The sequence below is a fragment of the Ptychodera flava genome, chromosome 9 (genome assembly GCF_041260155.1).
Source record: "Ptychodera flava strain L36383 chromosome 9, AS_Pfla_20210202, whole genome shotgun sequence".
NCBI lineage: Eukaryota > Metazoa > Hemichordata > Enteropneusta > Ptychoderidae > Ptychodera > Ptychodera flava.
In genome coordinates, this window is record NC_091936.1 from 41848265 (window position 1) to 41869035 (window position 20771).

The following is a 20771-nucleotide window of genomic DNA, read 5'->3' on the forward strand; positions in this document are numbered from 1 at the left end:
CATCATGTGATGTAACATGGCATCCACAAATTGCATCTTTTGAAATAACAACTACCGGTAGTTAAAACCACTGGTAACTAAAATGTAATATTGTACATGGACAAACATGGCTGTCGGTCGAAGACAAAAATATATTTTTGGGCCAAATTTGACAGAGAACCATTATATTGTAAATCAAAGGTTTAAATATCTGTGTCAACTAACCATAGAGGCCTTGAAAATCCCCATTTATAAATAATTTTCTATATTTGGATCCATGTTCATGACGCAAATCAAGTGCTGATGCAGGTTCAAGGTCTGGCATGCAAGCCAGACGACACTAAATGTTTGGGTACGTATAGATGGTGCTTTCAATGAGACATATCTGAGTAACTTGTCCAGAATGTTACCCTGGTTGCCTGACAGTCTTGGCAACTGTTGACTAAAACTGGCTTTTTGTGCATATCACAGGTACTAGAGAAACAAATTAGCCAATATCAGAGTCCCTCTACCTATGGAGGGACTGTGCCAATATTACAGACATTTGAAATTCAAAATGGCCACCATCCCCTTGTTATCTCTGTGGGGCATAATTAGTCTCGGTTTACCCAGACTGCAGTGGGGCTCTACTTAGCCCTACTGCAGTCTGGGTAAACCAAGACTAGGGCATAATAAAATTCCCAATTTTCACTAAGTTTGTGAAAAATATCATTTACTTCATAAGCTTCAAAATAAGCTCCCACAAGTGGTAGGCTAACAGAATATTGTAAAAGTTTGAGAGTCAGAATATGTCCTCAAGGCCCATTCTACAGATGACATATCACAGTACAATAAATTACCCACAGTTCTCTTTGATTTGTATCTTTGAAGGTTACTTTTCTGATAACTTTTTCAGTTCTGCATATAATCAATAATGTGCTGCATTAGAATAACTGTTAAATAATATCTAGTAAAAGTACGTTTAGATATTTCAGTTGAAGTTTCCCAATAACCATTAAACAGCCATGAAAGTCATATTCTGTAGGTACTAAAGTGCTATACTTTTAGGCAGCAAGTTATGACAAACTGAAGGGGTCATTCTCTGTGAAAACGTAGCATGCAAATTTCTTTATTTCCATTGGAAAAAAAATCAATATCCTTTTTCATAAAACAAGTGCAACTAGTCTCCCTACTTTTCATCACTTTATTCTGTACGGCTGAAGACATAATCAGTGGAAAATTTTACAAAAATGCTATCTCCTCTCTCAATCATGCATAATTTTTCAAATAATTTAAAATGAGAATTGAGAAGAATGGTGTCCTTAAACGTATGGTTTCAGAATTTTTACAACTAGTCTAGGAATTTGTCTACACATGGGAGATATGATAGACTTCAATTCAATGAGGAATCTCCAATGATACAAATCATGATGAATCATGGGAAATCTACAGTACAGTGTGACAGAGACTTGGGATGAGGTGTGTGTTGCAATGTAATAATGATGCCTTTGTGAAAAGACAACAGACAGACAGAAAAGACAACACTAATTTCTGAAGTAGCAAGAGTGATATTTAATCGATCACTACTTTAAAAGGTTACAACAGTCGTCTCAAAAGGAAAATTTCAAAACAAGTTTTGTTTAAATTCTAATTATCTGCCACAATTAATTTTTGTAGGTTTATGTAGATGCAAGTTTCTAGACAAATGTACAACAAACACCTTTCCAGGACAAAAAAAAGAAGTGAATCAGCTGAATATCCTGCCAGCAGGTTCATCTGTTACTTAGTTTGCAGAGATTTTTGTTTGTTTGTTCAATATCTGTCAATCTGAATCCCAGCTGAGAGAAAGGTTGGTGGATAAACACATTAGGTGGTTGATACATCATGGGGACTGGGTGTACATGTATGGAGGAACTCCAACAATCATTTTGCCTTGTCTGGCGAACCCTTTCACCACCATGGTTTGGTCCTTAGTAATTGTTATCAATGGTGACGGCGGACCTCTTTATAGCGAATGGGGGTGAACAGGTTACACCATAAAGATGGGGAACGAACCAAATTTTCCTTTAGGAACATTTATTCACAAGTTGCCATGGCATTCGAGTAGCAACCAGCACTACATGAATTACAGGACAACATATCGCATTGCCAAAGAGATCACCACCAATGAAATACCAAAACCCTGTGTTATATGTAATTCAGCATAGAAATTATTAGACCTAATCAACATTTGTATTGTTGTGTACAATTTTCTTCTGCCTTACACAAGTTCAGAAATTTTGTTCTACTGATTAAAGATTAAATTACTGATCTAGATTCTATAGATTTCTGCACTTATCTTTCACGTATGCATTGCGTTCATATGAGTGTGCATGAATGCCAAATCACATTTTGATCTATTTTTTTCCTGTAACAAATGAAGCATACACTCCACATATACATCTTCAATTAATTTCACTGAGGATGAAAGCAAACATGATTAAGATGAAATTTCCTATACCAGCAAATTCTTTAACACTCCTACCTGTGAGAAATCAGATCAAGAACAACTTCAAACCAATGGTTATATTATACCCTACTAAAAAGTTCGTAATTTAGAAAAAGCATTTTTGATACATATACTTCCAGTACAATTACTACCAGAAACATTTTAAACATGTTTATTTTTGACAGAAAAATGTTCAGTTTCCACATGTTTGAGTTTACACGATGGGCAGCACAGCAGACTGTGTATGTATTCAAGTTAATAATTTTAAAGTTGACATTGTTTTGTGTAAATTGCTATATTGCATTTGCTGTTTTTTTTCAAACTTACTGAGAGAGGAGGTGAAACTATCACTAATGCATTGATTTCTAACAGCTGCTCATTTGCCACACACACCTTCAGCTGCCAACTTCTGATTAAAACTTGTGCGCACATGCCATCTTCATGCATCTCAAAATTCCAAACAAAAAATGTCACAAATAAATCACAAAGTAAACTTTCCAAAATGACCTAACAATCGATGATAGTACATGGGAAACTTAGATTCTCATGAAATTCCCATTGTATTCCAATACCACCACCACTTCACCATAGTCATACAAGGTTTTTTAATACTGGACAGATATTCAGCTTTATCTTCTGAGCACTCAAAACATGGTTGCATCCATGTTCATTTATGCAAACCCATTCCAACACATCTAGAACATTTCTGCACCTTTACCAAATGATAATTCAAAAAAGATATGATATGTAAATTGTTTCATAATGATATCATATACTAACCAAAAAGGAAAAAGTTGTAACTTGTAAGTGGGTAATTTGGTTGTCTTGGTGCAGTGTATACAAGTAATAACTAGATTTCTGGCGTTGTCAAACTGTGGCACCAGTTATGCAAAGATGACTGCAACATACAGTTAATTGATAGCACAGCCATCACACAAATAAACTACTGAGAGATCTTACATAAGACAGCATTGGTCAATTTGGTGAAGTGACTGTTGATAAAATTGAATACCATGTCATGGCACTTTGATAACCAGTATCTGTAAATCGCTAATTTCCCAATAAAACAAAAAAATGAAATAGAGTAGACAAAAGTAACATCTTTTAAACCCTACACAGAAGGATACCTTATTCTCAGTGGCAAATTCACTACAGCTAGTTACAGTTGATTTGTTACAGTTATTTGTTGCACTTTCATCACTGGTCAAAAGTTTTATTGGCCTGTAAAACTTTCAACCCTCCCCCTCACACATGGGTATTAGTGAAAACACTGGGGACATAGGGTTAAATCAGGGATCAGTGATGTAAGGCAATGGTAGGCACATGCACCCACACAACCTGGAAAGTAACATTTTCACTGAAATATTGCTATTCTGAGTGTCAAAGCCTAGAAATACTTGGGCATCGGATGATAACAAACAAACAGCCCTTATGACTAAAATACTTGGAGGTGAATATTTTCTAACTTGAATACCACTGACACAGAAATGTTATAATGAGATATTCCAAAGTGTACACTTCAATCATCTAGTTTTAGATTCTAGATAAATACTTCAGAATGAATCTAGCACAAAATTATTGATATCTGAATTTGGCAAATGAATCCCAGTGCAGCGTTACATGTACAACAGTGGAAATAACTATTCTTGAAGAAAAAATTATTGGGCAAAAATTTATACACATTTATACACAAGTACAACCAAATGATTTTACTATGATTTAACAAGATGTAGCAATCATGATGGTTTCGATTTTTTGTTTTCACTTTTCAGTATTTTTACACAGATACTTATACAAGAATGATATCGGAGCACATTCAAAATATTTCTAGCGCTGTGTTCTTACCATATGCACTTTTTTGCACAATTTTATGAAATACAGAGTTTAATGGCCTTGCCTAACAAACTGCATTCAATTCAAACGTCTCACATGATTTTTAAACTCAGTTGTTCTCAGTGAAAAAAAAACAAATGAATTCATCGCATGGTTCTCTTCATCATCCATTGTAACATTTATTGTCATTTAATATTCGTTGATGCCCCATATCCTCTTACGATGAAAGTACGGCATCTTAGGCAACAACACTGCAAGCAAAGCCACTGCATTGATTGCAAAGTGTCGGCTGTCATATTTTGTGTAGAAACTGGCCAGAATAAACCTGCAAACAGACAAAAAATGTAAATACAAATAATAAATAATCTACTCAGGTTAAAATTACCATTAGAATTATCAATATCAATGCTCACACATTAAATAGATAACAATATTGAGTTTATTTAAATGGAGACAGACAAACAGTATCAGAGCTGGTTAAGAGGTTGCAATGGTTGGTCATATGTTCTCCAGCAAATAACTGCCATCTCCACTGGAGATGAAAGATTCCGACGAAGAAGCAGGACATTCTAATTTGTACAAGTGTGTCATTTTGAGTGATGGAAATATGATTCAGGCAATTGAAATAGTCAACAATACGATAGCTGCAATGCTGCATAGACCTCATTCAGGAATACGAAAATTTGATCATCATTTCATATCTTTGAAATGATCTGCAACAACATGTGGTGGGGAGGACTCAGATTTTGCAAATGTATTCACGTGTGACAGCGATCTGTATAATTATTGTAAAAGTTCGCTGATTAGAAAAGTGTGATGAGTTTTGACGACTACACTTACAGTATGATTGGTACAAGTGTAAGAAATTTTTTGGTGGCTGTAAATTGCTCTCCGTGGTCCATCTGTTCCCAGTGGGTCAGGTACCGTGCCTTGCCTTGATCTCCTGTTTCCCAGGGTGAGCCCTTCACATAGTGGAATGCCATATACATAATCTGATTATGGGAATGAACAAAAGAAATATATTGCATCGATGTTATTGTTGGCAAAATTGGCCAGTTCAAAAACAGATATCTACAAATTTTTTGTTGAACATGCTGAAAATTTTGCATAAAAGCACTGCAGCCAGAAATACAGTACACTAGATATTCATAGAAAATATAACAGTCACAGTGTCCATGACATTGCTTTGTTGTGTCTTTATTTATCATGATAATGCAACCCCTGATGTTACATGGATCTGAACTATATTGCCAGAAATTTGACTGGATAATTTGACTAATCCAGCTTACTCAGGCCAGCTGTAGTCTTGTCAGCCCCACCCAACCCTCAGAGCTAAAATAATGCCAGGACTTAAATTACATTAAAAGAATTGAAACATGACAGATTTATGTTTTATATTTGGCCAATATTGTACCGCTAACTGATATTGCTTCATGATGACCTATTTTCCAAAGATTATCATGGATACACAAACATGTCCACATCCTCCTGGCATGCTAACGTGTCATTTGTTTAGTTTAACATCCAGGCCAATGCTTATTCCCTGCCATGCAAGATGGGACTCAATATTCTGTCTGCATTCACATCAAAGGACCTGTCAAAATGTCTAATAATTTTGTTGTGATGTCTCTCAGACATAGTATATGGTTTTTTAGGCATCATGATTAGTTTACAATGAAGCCTTCAGTTTCTCAACTTTCTTTTTCTTTTTCTCAGCATTTTGATGATACATTATATTGTATCCATTGTGGACATCTTAGCCTGAATGGAAGTGGTGATGATGATGATATTCATGATCATTAATTAGTAATAGATCAGCTGAAAATGACCCAAAATGAAATGCAATCATGGTTCCAAACATTGGGTAAATGTAACATAATGGATGCCTGGCAGCCATATTGGATCTTTTTGCAGCACAAACTGGCATCATATGTTACAGTGCATTGCCTTTGTACAACATGTGTGTGTACATGCATTGTTACCATAAAAGGCCTAAATTGTCCGTCAGCTTTCTCATAATGGAGGAAATATCATCATTAGAATAATTTGGAATGATTCCAAATACAATAAATCCATTCAAACACTTTCAATTATCTTCATGCTAATGAAAACAAAATAATCTCTACATTTTTATATTTCCGCGCGATATCTGTTGTCATAGATAGGGACATCTTCCAATAAAATTCTTCTGATAAAAATATACATTCATTGTGGAGTTTTCAATAGTGGGAATTAAATTCATATGATTATGACTATATGAGGTAATTACAGACACAGTGTACTTAAATATGCACAGTGCAAACATTCACCATGAAGTGCAATGTAATGATTCAGAATAAAAGCCAAAATACACATTACTTGATGTCTGTATTTACAATGTGAATCTCTCCAGAATAAGGACATAAAATCCAGGGAACTATTTATCAATAATCATTCAAAAACTAATAGTTTTACAACACAAAAACATCTCTTTTCACACATTTCAGTGAAAAGAATTGAGCATGTAACATAATTACAATAATTTCTTCACACACAATAGCAGGTATTCTATCAACCCTGATAAAACAGACTTTCTGAACAAGACATGATCAAACAGGTAACATACCGTAGTCTCTGTATTACAGCATTCTCACAGTCAGAACCAGCTCACAAAACTTCTTATAATAATGACAATTTTGTACACAATGCATTGTTTTGGCACAGCTAATCCTCTGTAATTCAAAATGTATTTGTTTCATAGAATAAAACTGTGAAAATATTACAGAAACTTTCCAGTTGTTGTTCCTTTCCTTTCACATTACTTGTATAACTCTCAGAGGTATCATAAAAACAAAGCATTTCCTAATATGAACATGCATTGACTAATATATATTGAAACCTACTTGTCCCTCTACATACTTCTGGGTTTTAGTATTACTGTGCAAAAAATGTTTTAAAAGTTTTTCATGAAGTGACCTTTTGTTTTCTTTGACACTGACTGATTTTATGTATTTTAAAGGGAACTGTACATTAATCTTCAGATGCACGCTATACTAACATGCATTATTATTTATTATGTACAATTTATTCGGGAAGGGAGCGTCTCATTTTACAACGCAAAGCTTATGTTTGCCATGTTTGAAATCATTTGAAATACCTACATGTTTATAAGTACACAACTTACAGCAATGTTTTATTAAGCAAAAATTCTGAGTTAATAGTTTACAGCCAATCAGGCATGTGCAGTCTGATCTAAGAAGATTTATGCCTTATATAGTGTTGTGTATCCCCAAAACATCATGCACTCACGGTTAGCAGTTGGTATCTGTATAGCTACAGCCCTTTCAAGATTTGAATTAATCATCTTAAACTTATAAATGGCAATAAAGAACAAATTAATGTTAAGCACCAATGTGTCTATCAAAGGTATAACACAGACATAAGAATGATAAAGAGTGATGACACTAGAACTCTCTCTATCACTTGCATGGAACATTAACACAGAACATACATGTCTTGATCAGATGAACTCAACATGAAGTCCACATGTCTATTACATGTAAAGTAAGGTGGCAATCACATGAAAAACAGAGAGATTGGACACACATGTACACATTGTAGCCAACTGTGACATCCCCATGTATTGTCAGTATTTTCCCACAAACACAGCAGTGCATGCATTTTCCATTATGTGTAGTGCTAGGTAGACAGTGCTGGATACATATGATACACTGTAAATTTCTTTATGGCTACACAATCCAATATCACTACTTGTACACTGTAAGCCATGGCACAATGAGGAAACTATTTAATTTGAGGAGGATATACAAAAGGAAATGAATCCTAAACTAGAAATTACCTCTTTAGTGGAAAACACATCATTTAAACAATTATTACAATTTTAACATTGTAGGAATTATCATTACTTGAATGGGAGTTAATTGTACTCAGAGAATATAAAGGGACCCAGAATAAAATGGCGAAAAACAATGAATAACCCAGGATCGTTTGACCATTATCTAGTTGTACTCACCGTATTGTGGACGATATTGGTCAGAGTCCATGCCACTGCCACACTAAACCAGGGCACACTCAGGATGATGTAGTGTAAAGCTGCCACAGTCAAGGCATAGGTCAGCCATATCCCCCGGCTGTTGAGCCATGTTGTATTGGGATTCAATTCACTATGCGCCACCCCAACATTCATTGCCTCCCCAGATCTGCAAGATCAATCAATCAATCGATTAAAAAACTACATAAGGGGGCAATAGATTCAACTTTGAAAATGTTTTATTCTTCATGATCTACTCTGTCTCCAAAATGTATGTTGAATATAAAGCATTTACCTTGTAAGGAAGATGTACAATATGAAGCGTTCTTGTTGACAAACAAAGTCCTGACTAAAATTCAGTTGCAAACAATAACATTGGACGTTCAATACATACAGTCTGTACGTTGAGCACCTGGCATTATGGTGTGGTTGTCGGAGTAAAACAAGAAACTGTATTAGATATGCAGAACAAAATTACTGGAAAATACATGTTACAGTATATTCACCACTACCTCCAGCCCCCAAAATAAGAAGCCAATGTTAGAAATGACTCTCAAAGTTGAATTGACATGAACATCTATGCATACACATAACCACTATGCATAACCATACAAATTGTCAATAATTTTACACTTTTGGTCAAATTGTGAAACTTTGGTGCCCTACAATATATCAAACTCAATTATGTTAATGTACTTCATGAAGAGGCACCTGACAAAAAAAAATAATAACTACTCAACCCATCATCATGATTACTCCGACGACAAAAATTACAGTGTATTCATCTAACGCTTTCTCTGATATTGAGTTTTTTGAACATGGGAGACAACATTTTAGCACTTCCCAGCAAAAGCCAAAACAGGATCCTAAAGCCGTGTATAAATTTCATCAAAATTGTTCATACATGTACCTCTGCCTAGTTCAACAATACCTTCTGTTGTTATTTCAAAGATTTTAGCCAACAAAGTTCAAAACAAACAGTTAACTAATAAAATAAATGTTAAAAAGTCAAACCTTTTCATCATGCTGATCGCTAAACCTTTAAAAGATACACTCTTGAAGTACAGAGATTGCTGTGTGTTATGGCAGCAGTACTGACACTGAAAAGGCCTTTTAAAACCTGGGTCCCCAGACAGCAAATATAACAGTACATATGGAGTGAAAATCTGGTGCAATATTTAGAAGCCAATAACAATCAACCCCCACTCTAAAGGTAGGCTGCAATCTGATAGGCCTAAACAGCTCAATGCAAATGTATAAAATGTGCAGAAACAAAATATGCAAGCTAGTGTCCCATGACAACCTTAAAATAGTGCTAGTAATTGAAGGATAAAAATAATTTTAACATAGTGAAAATAGATTCTTTTCAACAATATACTTCACTACTCTTGAAGAAAATTCCTAGAAGTACATGTACGGTCACTGAGGTCAACGAAAACAATTGCATGATACTGTAGTAAGCTGATATGGAAAAACAAAAGAACACAAACCCATACACATTTCATGAATGAACAATGGTAATATGAAAATTTATGTGGAATGACTCCAGAGAACCTTGAGATTATAGATGAAATCGTGACTTTTCAGTTATCAACACCAGCCAGATATTTATTTCCTGTTAGTGTAATGCAGCTTCTTTGACAAGTCAGACTTACAGAGTGCTATGATATTAAAACATGGGTTGTGCATTTATGGAACCATAAACTGTTATGAGTGTTGGTGTGCATGCCAGCTGGTGTTTACTGCTACTGGTATCAAATGCTAATTGGAAAGCTGTAATATATGACAAACAAATAGTTCCACTGATAGAATGGATCTGGAACAAATTATTTGTTTGCAAGAGATACATCAGATTTATTGCATACATTTCATTCTCAAGTATTCTGGCGGAAGACTATGAAGTCTTGAACTATCTTGTCTGCTAAATTGGCAAAGTCCATCATCCGTAATCCAAGATGATAGATAAAACAGACGGAATTATGAGAGATCTGGACTATTTAGCCATTAAACTTTGAAATGTTCAGCCAAATTAATTACAAGAGTACCGCAGCATCAACACACATTGGAATCTGCATGAAATCAGCACAAGATTTGAACATCATCTTGCACATAGTATTCATCAACAAGTATCTCTATACCTGCCAAATTAATATTTCACCATCAGATCAAGTTGGTTAAAACTAGTGAAGCAAAAAATGTCCCATATGGTGCATTTTAACAAATACTTGAAGATTTTGAAGGTCCATGAAGACAGAGATACTGTAAACATAACTTTTACAGACTAAAGCTGCTATAACATACCAAACCAAGTGGGTGAAAATACACATGGTTTTGGCTCAATACTGCTTTTTACTGACTTGGCAGATAGGGAAGTGATACTGTCTGGCAGGTAAAGGGTTAAATCGGCTTTCGTTGAGGTAAATTTGAATCAGTTATTTTTTATCCTCAATTCAAAATTACAAGCATAAAATGACTCATTGATATTATATTTGAAGTCCAAAAAGAAAATCTGAAACATAATCATGTAAATATTAGTATTCTAGACACAGTGTGCTTTCAAAACAGTTTTGATCATTTTTTTAATGACACTGACAATAAATCAAGTCAGAAGTGAATGAATGAGTAGAGATGGGAGTGGGGGCGCTTGGCCTCAACATGTAACTTACTTTACATACAATAATGTTTACTATAAACCTATGACCTTGTGTCATCTGAGATACTGGGTCCTTTTGAAACGGGATAATTTGCCACTTTCATGGCTGGGATTTCTGTCAGTGAAATGGGATTGGAACAACAGAATGGTGAAGCCATACAAAAACTCATCTTTGTACATGATGCACCAAAATTAGGATGATGTAATGGAAGTTTTATCAGTTTATTTAAGGTCAAAATTACGAGGTGTCATAAAACAAAAAACTTAATCATCAGCTCTTCTCTAACAATAGGCGCACACCTGGGAAATCATTAACTTATAAAACCATCTAATATTACCAGGTTTTAACACTCTAAATTGCAGCATCTCGTGATGCTGTCATCAAGGGTGGATATTCTAGCACTGTCTGACACAACAAGTATCAGATGGAAACAGGGGCCTCAACCATCAACTTCCCCCTCTACTGTCTATGCCTGAACCTTGAATGACCCTGTTTTGTTTGAAGAGAGTTGAAGCAGGACTTCTAACTATATTCCATAGAAACAAACTACATATTCCACAGAAACAAACTACATAGTGTGACAAAGTGCCAAAGCTGTGAATTTGTATTGTTCCTTTTTGATTTCTTCTTTGTGCATTTCCACTGTTGTTTTGTTTTAACTTGATTCAGTTGTTTAAGTATTTTGATGATTCAAGTTTCCTTCTTTTTGTTGGATTCGCCTTTTCAGCAGACTTTCCCTTTATTATGCAAATTTTGTTTTTTGTTTCCCAGGATATTTTTGGGCAAACCCACTTCTGAAATGTGACCAGCTCAGACTGTTTAAGCCCAAAAATTCGCTGAAATACACAATAGGTATGGCTAAGCTTCTAGAAGAGAGGCAAAGTTTCCCTGATGTACGAAAACTTGAAGGACCAATGGATAGCTCACGGTGATAGATTAGAGGAACAGTGGATAGATCATTCTGTGTACATTTGCAAAACCAATGAGACTATTGTTATTTTCTCCAAATCATGTTCAGTTCATTTCAGCTTACTTTATTTGATGTGTATCAAATAAAGTGACGATGGACCTTGTTCGCTTTCTAAGGGTTTTGGACTGTTGAATAGGACGAGTGGCCGTGAAGCCTTTCAGACATGACGTGGGTTTAACAGTCATCATGTACAAGTAGATCACAACGAGACAATCACGTACAGCTAACATCACCTCTCTTCGACGGCTGCTATTATCCTGACTCACACAGACAACTTTGGAAACTTTTCACACCCTTCATTCGGTAGAACCTAATTATGTCATGTGATACGGAGAATTGCCATCTCGAAGATATTAACACATTTCTGCCGATGCTCTCACGTTAAAGTGACTGATGACGGGCAAACTGGAACTGCAAACAGATTTGCTCATGCCAGTTTTGGATGACGTTCAACGTTTACAATCAGGTTTGCATCAGTGGATATGCCGACGAATGCAACATAAGAATTTCCTCAACTTGATTTTCTTTATCAATATTTTTTTAAATGCGCCCAAATGAATACTACAAAGAGGTTCTGAAACAGCACAATCGCATCAATAAGTATTTTCGACGAGGCGTTCCGTGGGGATTTACGCGGCTGAAATGCGTCACCAACGTCGCTCTTTCTTGCCAACGGCCGACCTTGGTTTGGGATGAAAATGAGGGCGACAGATAAAGCGAGAAATACTTACGGCTGGTACAATGTGCAGGACTGTTGTGAGGAGACTATATGTTTCTTAAATTGCCCCGAAAACCGTTAAAAATAGTCCCTAAAACGGGCAAACTTGACGTATTTTCCACCACTTCCGCGCACACAAAACGTGTAAGTATTGCAAGGCAAGTAAACACACGCGTTCTACGCAAGCGCAATCAAGAATGTCAATGCAATACCCACAATTTACCCACAATGCTTGAGGAAACAGCTGGTTTTCGATTTTGAAATGTCAAAGGTCAGCCGCCCTTACCTGGCGCCATTTCAAATGTAAAAACATACGATGCGTGTATCTCGATGACAACTGAAGATCGTACCTCTCGACATGGACAACCACGCTTCGGATCAAGACAACAATATCAATGTGGAGATGAAACTGCTACCGGCATCTACAGTGAGGCTAATCACCAGCTCACAGGTTATCACTTCGGTTGTCAGTGTGATCAAAGAATTGATTGAAAACGCTCTCGATGCCAACTCAACAAACATTGAAGTAAAACTTGTAAGTTTGTCCGTTTTCGTGGAATTCGAGGTTACTGTATGATACTGAATTTAATCGATCATAAAGGGGACGGTTTCTGGTGGTCTGCGCCAAGAGACCACCATAATGCGGAGTTTACAGTGACAGAGGCCATCGGTCATCTCCAGTCCTGTATTCCTCCTCGATCCTCAACCCCATGATCATTGTCATCATCATCATCATCATCATCATCATCATCATCATCATCATCATCATCATAATCGTCATCGTCAATGATCACGACTTTAGTTTGCAACTAGATTAAACAATTGCAGATGCGAAAACCGGGCAAAAGTCGATGATAATCGGTGTTGATGACAGATGACAGATGTGACAAGATCTTTAAAGATTGATAACTTTTCTCAGGAGCGGGAAATGCATAATCCGCGGGAAATGGAGTGCTTCAGAAGTTAAGCTAGTTTTTGTCAATAACATCCAGTAATAAATCACACTGAGATTTGTTAATATTTTTTGTTGACATACATTTGAGGTTTTTATATTAATTTGTATTTTGTTCTGTAATGGATATTTTAATTTTGTCCCCTTTCTCAGAAAGTCTGTTTATTTTCCTTCTATAGCCTATTTGTCATTGCTGTGAGGAGAATATTTTGTTGTCCCCAAATCACAAGAGTTTGCGTTCCTCTCTGCACTTTGCTTCATGAAAGAATGCTGCTTGGATATTATAGTCTGACAAAAAAAATAGCTTTTGCACAAACTGTCTATTTATTTATGATAAAAATAATCACCTTATCATTCTGTAATTTCATTTCCCTTCCCAAATTTTATTCAATTCCGTTTGCTGTTATGAAAAAATGTTGTTTTCTTTTCAATGACTTCTTTCAAATACTGTCAATATAATAACAAATGGTTATTTCTCTTGATTACACATTCAGAAATCAAAATTTTTTGACTTACTAATATCTCAGTCAATATTGTGATGTCTGTTTTTTTTTGTCTTTTTAACACCTGAAGGATAATTTTGGTTTTGACAAAATCGAAATCAGAGACAATGGCACAGGCATCAAGCAATCAGACTCAGAGTACATGGCTCAGAGACATTACACATCTAAGATAACAACCCACACAGACTTGGAAAAATTACACACGTATGGATTTCGAGGAGAGGCGCTGGCATCACTCTGTGCAGTTGCCATGGTTACCATCACCACCAAGACAGCTGACGATGTCATAGGATCAACATATACCTTAGACCATCAAGGAAAAATCACAGCAGTAAAGCCTACACCTGTAAATCAAGGTATATCCATAATCAGTGTTTCTGCTGGCTGCTTGTCAAGTCATAATATGCAACTGTTGAAGTCTGTGCCAAGGAAAGCCAGACTATTGGCAGTGCCAAATTTCATAGTACTCCCAATGTACTGGTATCCATTGTTCACACAGCCGACAAAAGCGTTGATACTTAGCACAGTCACTATGTACATTTGCATATTGCTCTGTAACAATACCAAAATAAACAGCTTGTTTATTGTATTCCTTACCATCCCAGCATCCTTAGTTGTACGTGAGAAAAAATTTTCTTCACCTTGTGTGAATAGAAAGCTAATGTGCATGGCATTGAGAATGGATATTTGGTTCTAACTTTTTCTATGAGTCCATTATAGTGAATTACAGTTTTGACTGATGAATCTTCAGCCTTTTCGTCAGAGTTGATGTCAACTAAGCGAATTTAATTGCTATGATGGTATGATTGCTATGACATTATACAGCTCAGATTACACACTTCATATTACATACTATTATTAGTATTATCATTAAAAGCTTCTTTAAAGTGCACTACACATATGTCTCTGCACGCTGTACATGACTGAAAGAAAAAAAATACATGACTAAAATGAGAGCAAGGATTGTTTTTAAAAAAATCACAAATATCACAAGAAATTTGGAACTCAAGTAAAAAATAGCGTAAAATGAGCAAAATGGCTAAAAATCACAGTCAATAAAACTCAGTAAAAAGGTAAGTCTTCAAAGCACGTTTAAAACATTCAACATTTTTTGCAGAGCGAATCTCTGATGGCAATGAATTCCAAAGGAAAGGAGCATGAACAGAAAAGGCCCTATGGCCATAGGACTTATTATACTTCCCTTTTGGCGGGACTAAACGTAACTTTTCCATGGACCAAAAGTTTCTTGATGGAACATACAACTCAATTAAGTTGCTCAAGTATATGAGTGTAATACCATTAATAATTTTGAAAGTGATTAACAGAACCTTGAGTCTTATTTGAGCTTCGATTGGAAGCCAATGCAAGTCGATCAACACGGGTGTAATATGGTCATATTTGTGTGACTGAGTGGCGAGACATGCAGCAGCATTTTGAACTGACTGCAATCGAGAAAGCTGTTCTTTTGAGACTCCGTACAAGAGACTATTGCAGTAGTCCAATTTGGATATAATGAAGGAATGGACCAATGTCTCGGTGATACCTCTGTCAAGTAATTTACGGATCTTGCTGATACGGTACAAAGAATAATACATATAATGCAATTTAAGTGGTGTAGAAATCTGAAAAGTTTTTTCACTAATTTCAAGAGTTCATACCACAGTAGACTTTTGTATGAGATAACAGGCTGGCACCCTGGTAGATTTTACTAATGTTCCCTTGTCGTGTTATCAAAATAGTTGTACTGGAGGACAACAGAAAATGAGTTCTTCAGATATCATTTACCTATCTCTTCAATCCTCATAGCACAAACACTGCCACACATGAAAAATTAAATAATTAATCAGACCAATCCGTGGTTGTTATGGAACTAGGAAGATGTACATGGTAACGTGTACTTTACCTCCTCACACTGCATTGCATCAAAAAGTCAAAAAGTGCATCTATGTTTGACATATAAGATGAGTACACACATACATGTATGCATCTATAGGGTCAACTGGATATGTGATTTTCTGTCAGTTAGATATTTAGGTATTTGGTGTTTCAGTGGACAACATGAATTCAGTGAACATTTTCCTGCTCCCCAAAAGAATACTTCTTGGTGAAAACTGCCAAAAATTACAGTTTGAACAGTGTCATAGGTCTGCAGTACATCTACTGATTGGTCCATGGCCTTGCAGTTAATTTAAAAGTCTGACAGAAAGATGAAATAAAAGCTGATAGTACTCACATTCAATTCTTTATTGAATGAAACAAGGGTGTCCATGCAATGCTGTTGACTGAATATTTTTTGCTGGGAAACATCAGAAATATAATGACGGTAGAACACAAGTTATTGTCTCTTGTCAGCACTTGCCTCACTTGCAAACCCCTCTGTCATTCTTGTGTTCCTATCAGCAAATATTGACACAGCGACTGATGGCAGGCTGTAATGATAAAATGGCATAATGCAGATATTTGTCAAATGCAATGACATTTATTGAGGTGTCTATAGTTCAATCACAAAGATGTGGGGAAATTACAAATCATCTGTAGATGGAATGAGATAAGTGTGAAAAGTACTGGAATAACTGGAATAAAATGGAAAAGTGGGCCAAAGATGGGAAAAACCATGACTAGGAAAAAAGGTTTTTCTTCTTTTGGCCATAACTGGATGTATTATTTTGTTTTCCTTTAGAACTGTTTAGAATCTTAGAGTTTTTCGTAATCACAGTAGCTTGCTACGCTTTACCATTTTTTCCCTGAGTACATTCACACATTTACAATTTACAACACTTGTGCCACATATTTTCCAACATGTTCATCAGAAATTGTGGCATCACTTTCACAAATCTAATCAGCACTACTGATTCAGCCAATTATTTTATTTCTTTGATAGGTACCACAGTTACAGTAAGTCAGCTGTTTAAAAACATTCCTGTCAGGAAACAATATTACAACAATACAAAACGACGGAAGGAAGAGGTGAAAAAAGTGGAAGATTTAGTTATGGCCTTTGGATTGATCAGGCCTGGTGTGAGATTCACACTGCGCCATGACAAAACAATGGTTTTGCAAAAGAATAAAGTGAATAACAGCAAATCCGCACTCCTGAGCATTCTTGGAACTAATGTGATGTCACAGATGGAACCTGTCTTGTACACAAATGAAGATTCACAGGTAACCATACCGACCATTTATAAAATACCTGGTATTTATATATATGATAAACTTTTCAAAGCACCTCATATTTTGGTTCATTGAGTCATGTACAATGTGTAATATCCAAAAGGTTATTAATTAATATCAAATAAGGGTAAGACAGATATCCCATTACTGAAGCTATGTCAAGATTCAAACAACAGGTACATACATACAAAACCATGAAGGTGATGTCAGTACTTAAACTCTGAATGTACTGGTGGTCCTTATGCTGTTGGTAATTGCTGTTAATCATTGTGGCAGTGCTCAAGTTAAATTGATCTTCAATCTCACTCCAATTTGAGATTAATGTTTGCAGTGCCAACAACTGTAGTCTAACTTCAAGCAAACAAAAATGTTTGCAGTGATGTCAAATGATTCACTATCAGCTCTCTGTATTTTCTCTATCCACATGTATGTGGTTCTGACTAGATTCATAATTATCTGTATAGTTGTCCATCGACTCCATTGAATCACAACTGATTGAAAATAATTAGTTTTAGAGCTTTCATGATAATAGTTGAATGACTAATAAGAAACTCAGAGGTCAACTGAATTTGAGCTCAAATTATGATAATAACTGAATATATCTTTTTAGAACATTTCCATCTTTTTTAGGTTGAAGCATTTCAAGACTTTAAAAAACATTCACCGAATGCCAAGATCAGTCATTTGCAAGCCGATAAAAATTCGGCAACTGAGATTTAAGGTGACAGACATCCAAAAAAACCAAAAGTTTCAACTGTCAATGGCTTCTTGTATAAGTTGATGGTAACTTCCTTCCATAAAAATAATAGAAACCATCTTATACTGAAAATTTTTTTGAATTTATAGAGAAGCAAACTGCTTCAACTGTACCAATTTTTAAAATTCAACATACCAGCCACTCATTTTTGGAAACATTCAATTTTCAAAGAGGCAAAATATCTCAGCTGCTGGGTCGCTTATCAACACAATGAAGGGCAGTTCTTCTGAACCCACAATGTTGACAAACAGAAAATAAGAGAGGGTAAATATCTACTCTGTAAGATAGCAACTGAAGATAGACAAAGTAAACATCTAAGGCAATTTTATGTGATTTATTTACTTAAGAAAGTTTGCCTAGTATGTGATATGACTCAAGAATACTTAAGATTACAGGTATTTCATTGCAGATGTGAGATATAAACAAATGTTTATCAAAAAAATAAATAGCCATAGATTACAAAGTTAGATTATGACACAGATTGTGATGACATTTGGATTATAGTAATCAGATTCAGTGTCATGTACATACAATCATGCAAGTATGCAGTCTCCCAATAAAGGTCCAATTCATTACTAATATTCAATGTACACTGTTTGCATTAGATGAATATTACCCGGAAGTTATCACTTAAAGTCATCTTTACTGACTGCTTTGTCATATTTGTCAATCCTACGCTAATGTTCTGTATCATCAAATCAGTATTTTATGCAGTAATTTTGATAAAAGTGTTTGTTCATCGCACTATTCAGGTCAGTTGGATTGTTTGCTGATGTCTCTAAAGTAGAGGCAATTCAAAAACAAACCTTTTTTATTCAGGTTATTAATTAAAAATTTAATGTCTTCCAGCTGATTACAGATCTTCTGTTTTTGTCATCCAGGTTATCATCAGTGGGTTTGTTCCAAAATCAGGATCTGACGTTCAGATGACTAGCCGTCTGACAAGCGACCGTTGCTTTGTCTTTGTAAACAGGAGACCTGTCAATGTCAAAGAAATTGAAAAGGTAACACTGTTGGTTGGCATAGTTTCCAAGAATTATGATTTTCAGAAAATTCTTCAGAACCTGAAAATAGTATTCATTGAAAAATGAGTTTTTAAAATATATGGGCTTCATGCACTTTTACAGGATATTAAACAGTTGCATTTTAATTGTGTGTGTAAGTTCTTCTAAGTCACTGACAAAAAGTCTTGAATTTGTAGCCCACCTATTGCACGATGGCCTCTTTAAGGAGCATATGTAGGTTTGCCATTGGCCTTTTTATCGCAGTTGGTTGTTTCGGTTTTCTTGCAAAAGTTTACTTTGAACAGAGAAAGACAATGAAAAAAAAAGAATTAGCGTGTCATGGTGGCTAGAACCATGGTTACTAAGTTTAGAATTACTGTGAAACTGATGAAGAAAAAACAGGATTTGTAGTCAAATATTGCAAACATGATTACAAGGTATAATATCAGTTATCCATATTTGGATGTTTTTTGCCATTTTACAAATTAATAATATTTGAATGAAACTTCTCATATATAACTTTTAAGCTTCTCTTTGAAATTTAAACATGACTCCGATTTTTAATATAGAGTATCACACACAGTCACAGTTCCTCATGTCATTTAAAAGCACTGGGAAACCATCACATTTTAGTTTTTAAGAGTTTACCCAGGGTTCCAACCAGTATACTTTATGAGTCCATAAACCACCAATTTCCAGACCACACTGCTCACTGTTAACGATTCATAAACTGCCAAAGAAAGTATTCACGGCTTTGTAATAGATTAAGCCAGTCTTTAATCTCTGTGATTGAGTTGAAAAATTATCATTTTGAGGTTTTCCAGTAAACAGTCTGTTCATGCTATTTATATCTACCTCACAGTAAAAGAAATATTGTCGTCAGCACCAAGCAAAATGAGTGTTTTGAACAACAATGCTGCTAAATGTGTAAAAAATCAGTGACAAAGTCCATAAATTTTACATATAGGTTGTACTTGATAAATAGTTATGACCGCAAAATTTACATTGTAATGAGTACTACCTTTTTTCATTTGGACCATTTAAATATATTCTGGTGGGCTACGTGACCATTACCATGACTACATAAAAATTTTGATAGTTTTAATATTTAATTTAATATATACATTGTACTAGTTCTTTACTAATAATGAGTTGTCACGTTGCATATTTGAATTTGAACAAAGATGTATGAAAAGGGATAGCAAATATCCTGAACAGCTACCACTCAGTAAAATTAACATCACACAGTTGTAATTTGCTGTTATTGAAGTGGAAAGTTGGTCCCTAAGAGTGATTCAGTTACTCACCGGCCTTCGGCAAATGGCCGGTTTTTTTGCAAATGTCCTAAAGTTTTTTTGTAATTTCTGACAAATGGCCGGAAAAAATTGTCACAAACCAACTTCAATCGGCCAGGCCCTGAGGCACAAAGTTGCAATCCCCGTCGGCTGTAGTTTAGTGGCTGCCTCCTCAACAGAAAACTACAGCTAAAAGTAAAATGTTGTAAGATGTTGAAACAGTTCACTCTCCTTTCTACAAAGTTACAAATTCCCTGGTACGTGAAGCAAACATTGTTGCAGTTCGATACGTCCATGAATACACTGACTCACTTATGTGAGTCCCAGTCATCTATGAGTCCAAATTTTACCTACTTTGCTTGAATCAAAATTTGGCCTGTAGCTATACTCAGTTTGATAGTAAAACCATAATTTCAAAGGAAACTTTCACAAACAGAA

The 20771-nt window shown here is 35.5% G+C and overlaps 2 protein-coding genes across 2 annotated transcripts in view; one reads left to right on the forward strand and one right to left on the reverse strand.

Moving 5' to 3' along the window:
• Positions 1 to 1506: 1506 nt before the first annotated feature.
• Positions 1507 to 12870, reverse strand: LOC139141054 (ORM1-like protein 2). Its single transcript, XM_070710628.1, has 4 exons — positions 12665 to 12870; positions 8292 to 8478; positions 5120 to 5271; positions 1507 to 4604 (listed from the first exon to the last, which is right to left on the reverse strand). Exons 2-4 carry the CDS (start codon positions 8463 to 8465, stop codon positions 4469 to 4471), a joined length of 462 nt encoding a protein of 153 aa, XP_070566729.1. The 5' UTR covers positions 8466 to 8478; positions 12665 to 12870; the 3' UTR covers positions 1507 to 4468.
• The window catches only part of LOC139141052 (PMS1 protein homolog 1-like), a 59652-nt gene continuing 51744 nt past the window's right edge, over positions 12864 to 20771 (forward strand). Inside the window, exons 1-4 of the mRNA XM_070710626.1 lie at positions 12864 to 13186; positions 14177 to 14462; positions 16988 to 17268; positions 18916 to 19038. Coding sequence (XP_070566727.1) covers positions 13010 to 13186; positions 14177 to 14462; positions 16988 to 17268; positions 18916 to 19038 — 867 coding nt within the window. The 5' untranslated portion in view covers positions 12864 to 13009. The remainder of the gene's footprint in view (positions 13187 to 14176; positions 14463 to 16987; positions 17269 to 18915; positions 19039 to 20771) is intronic.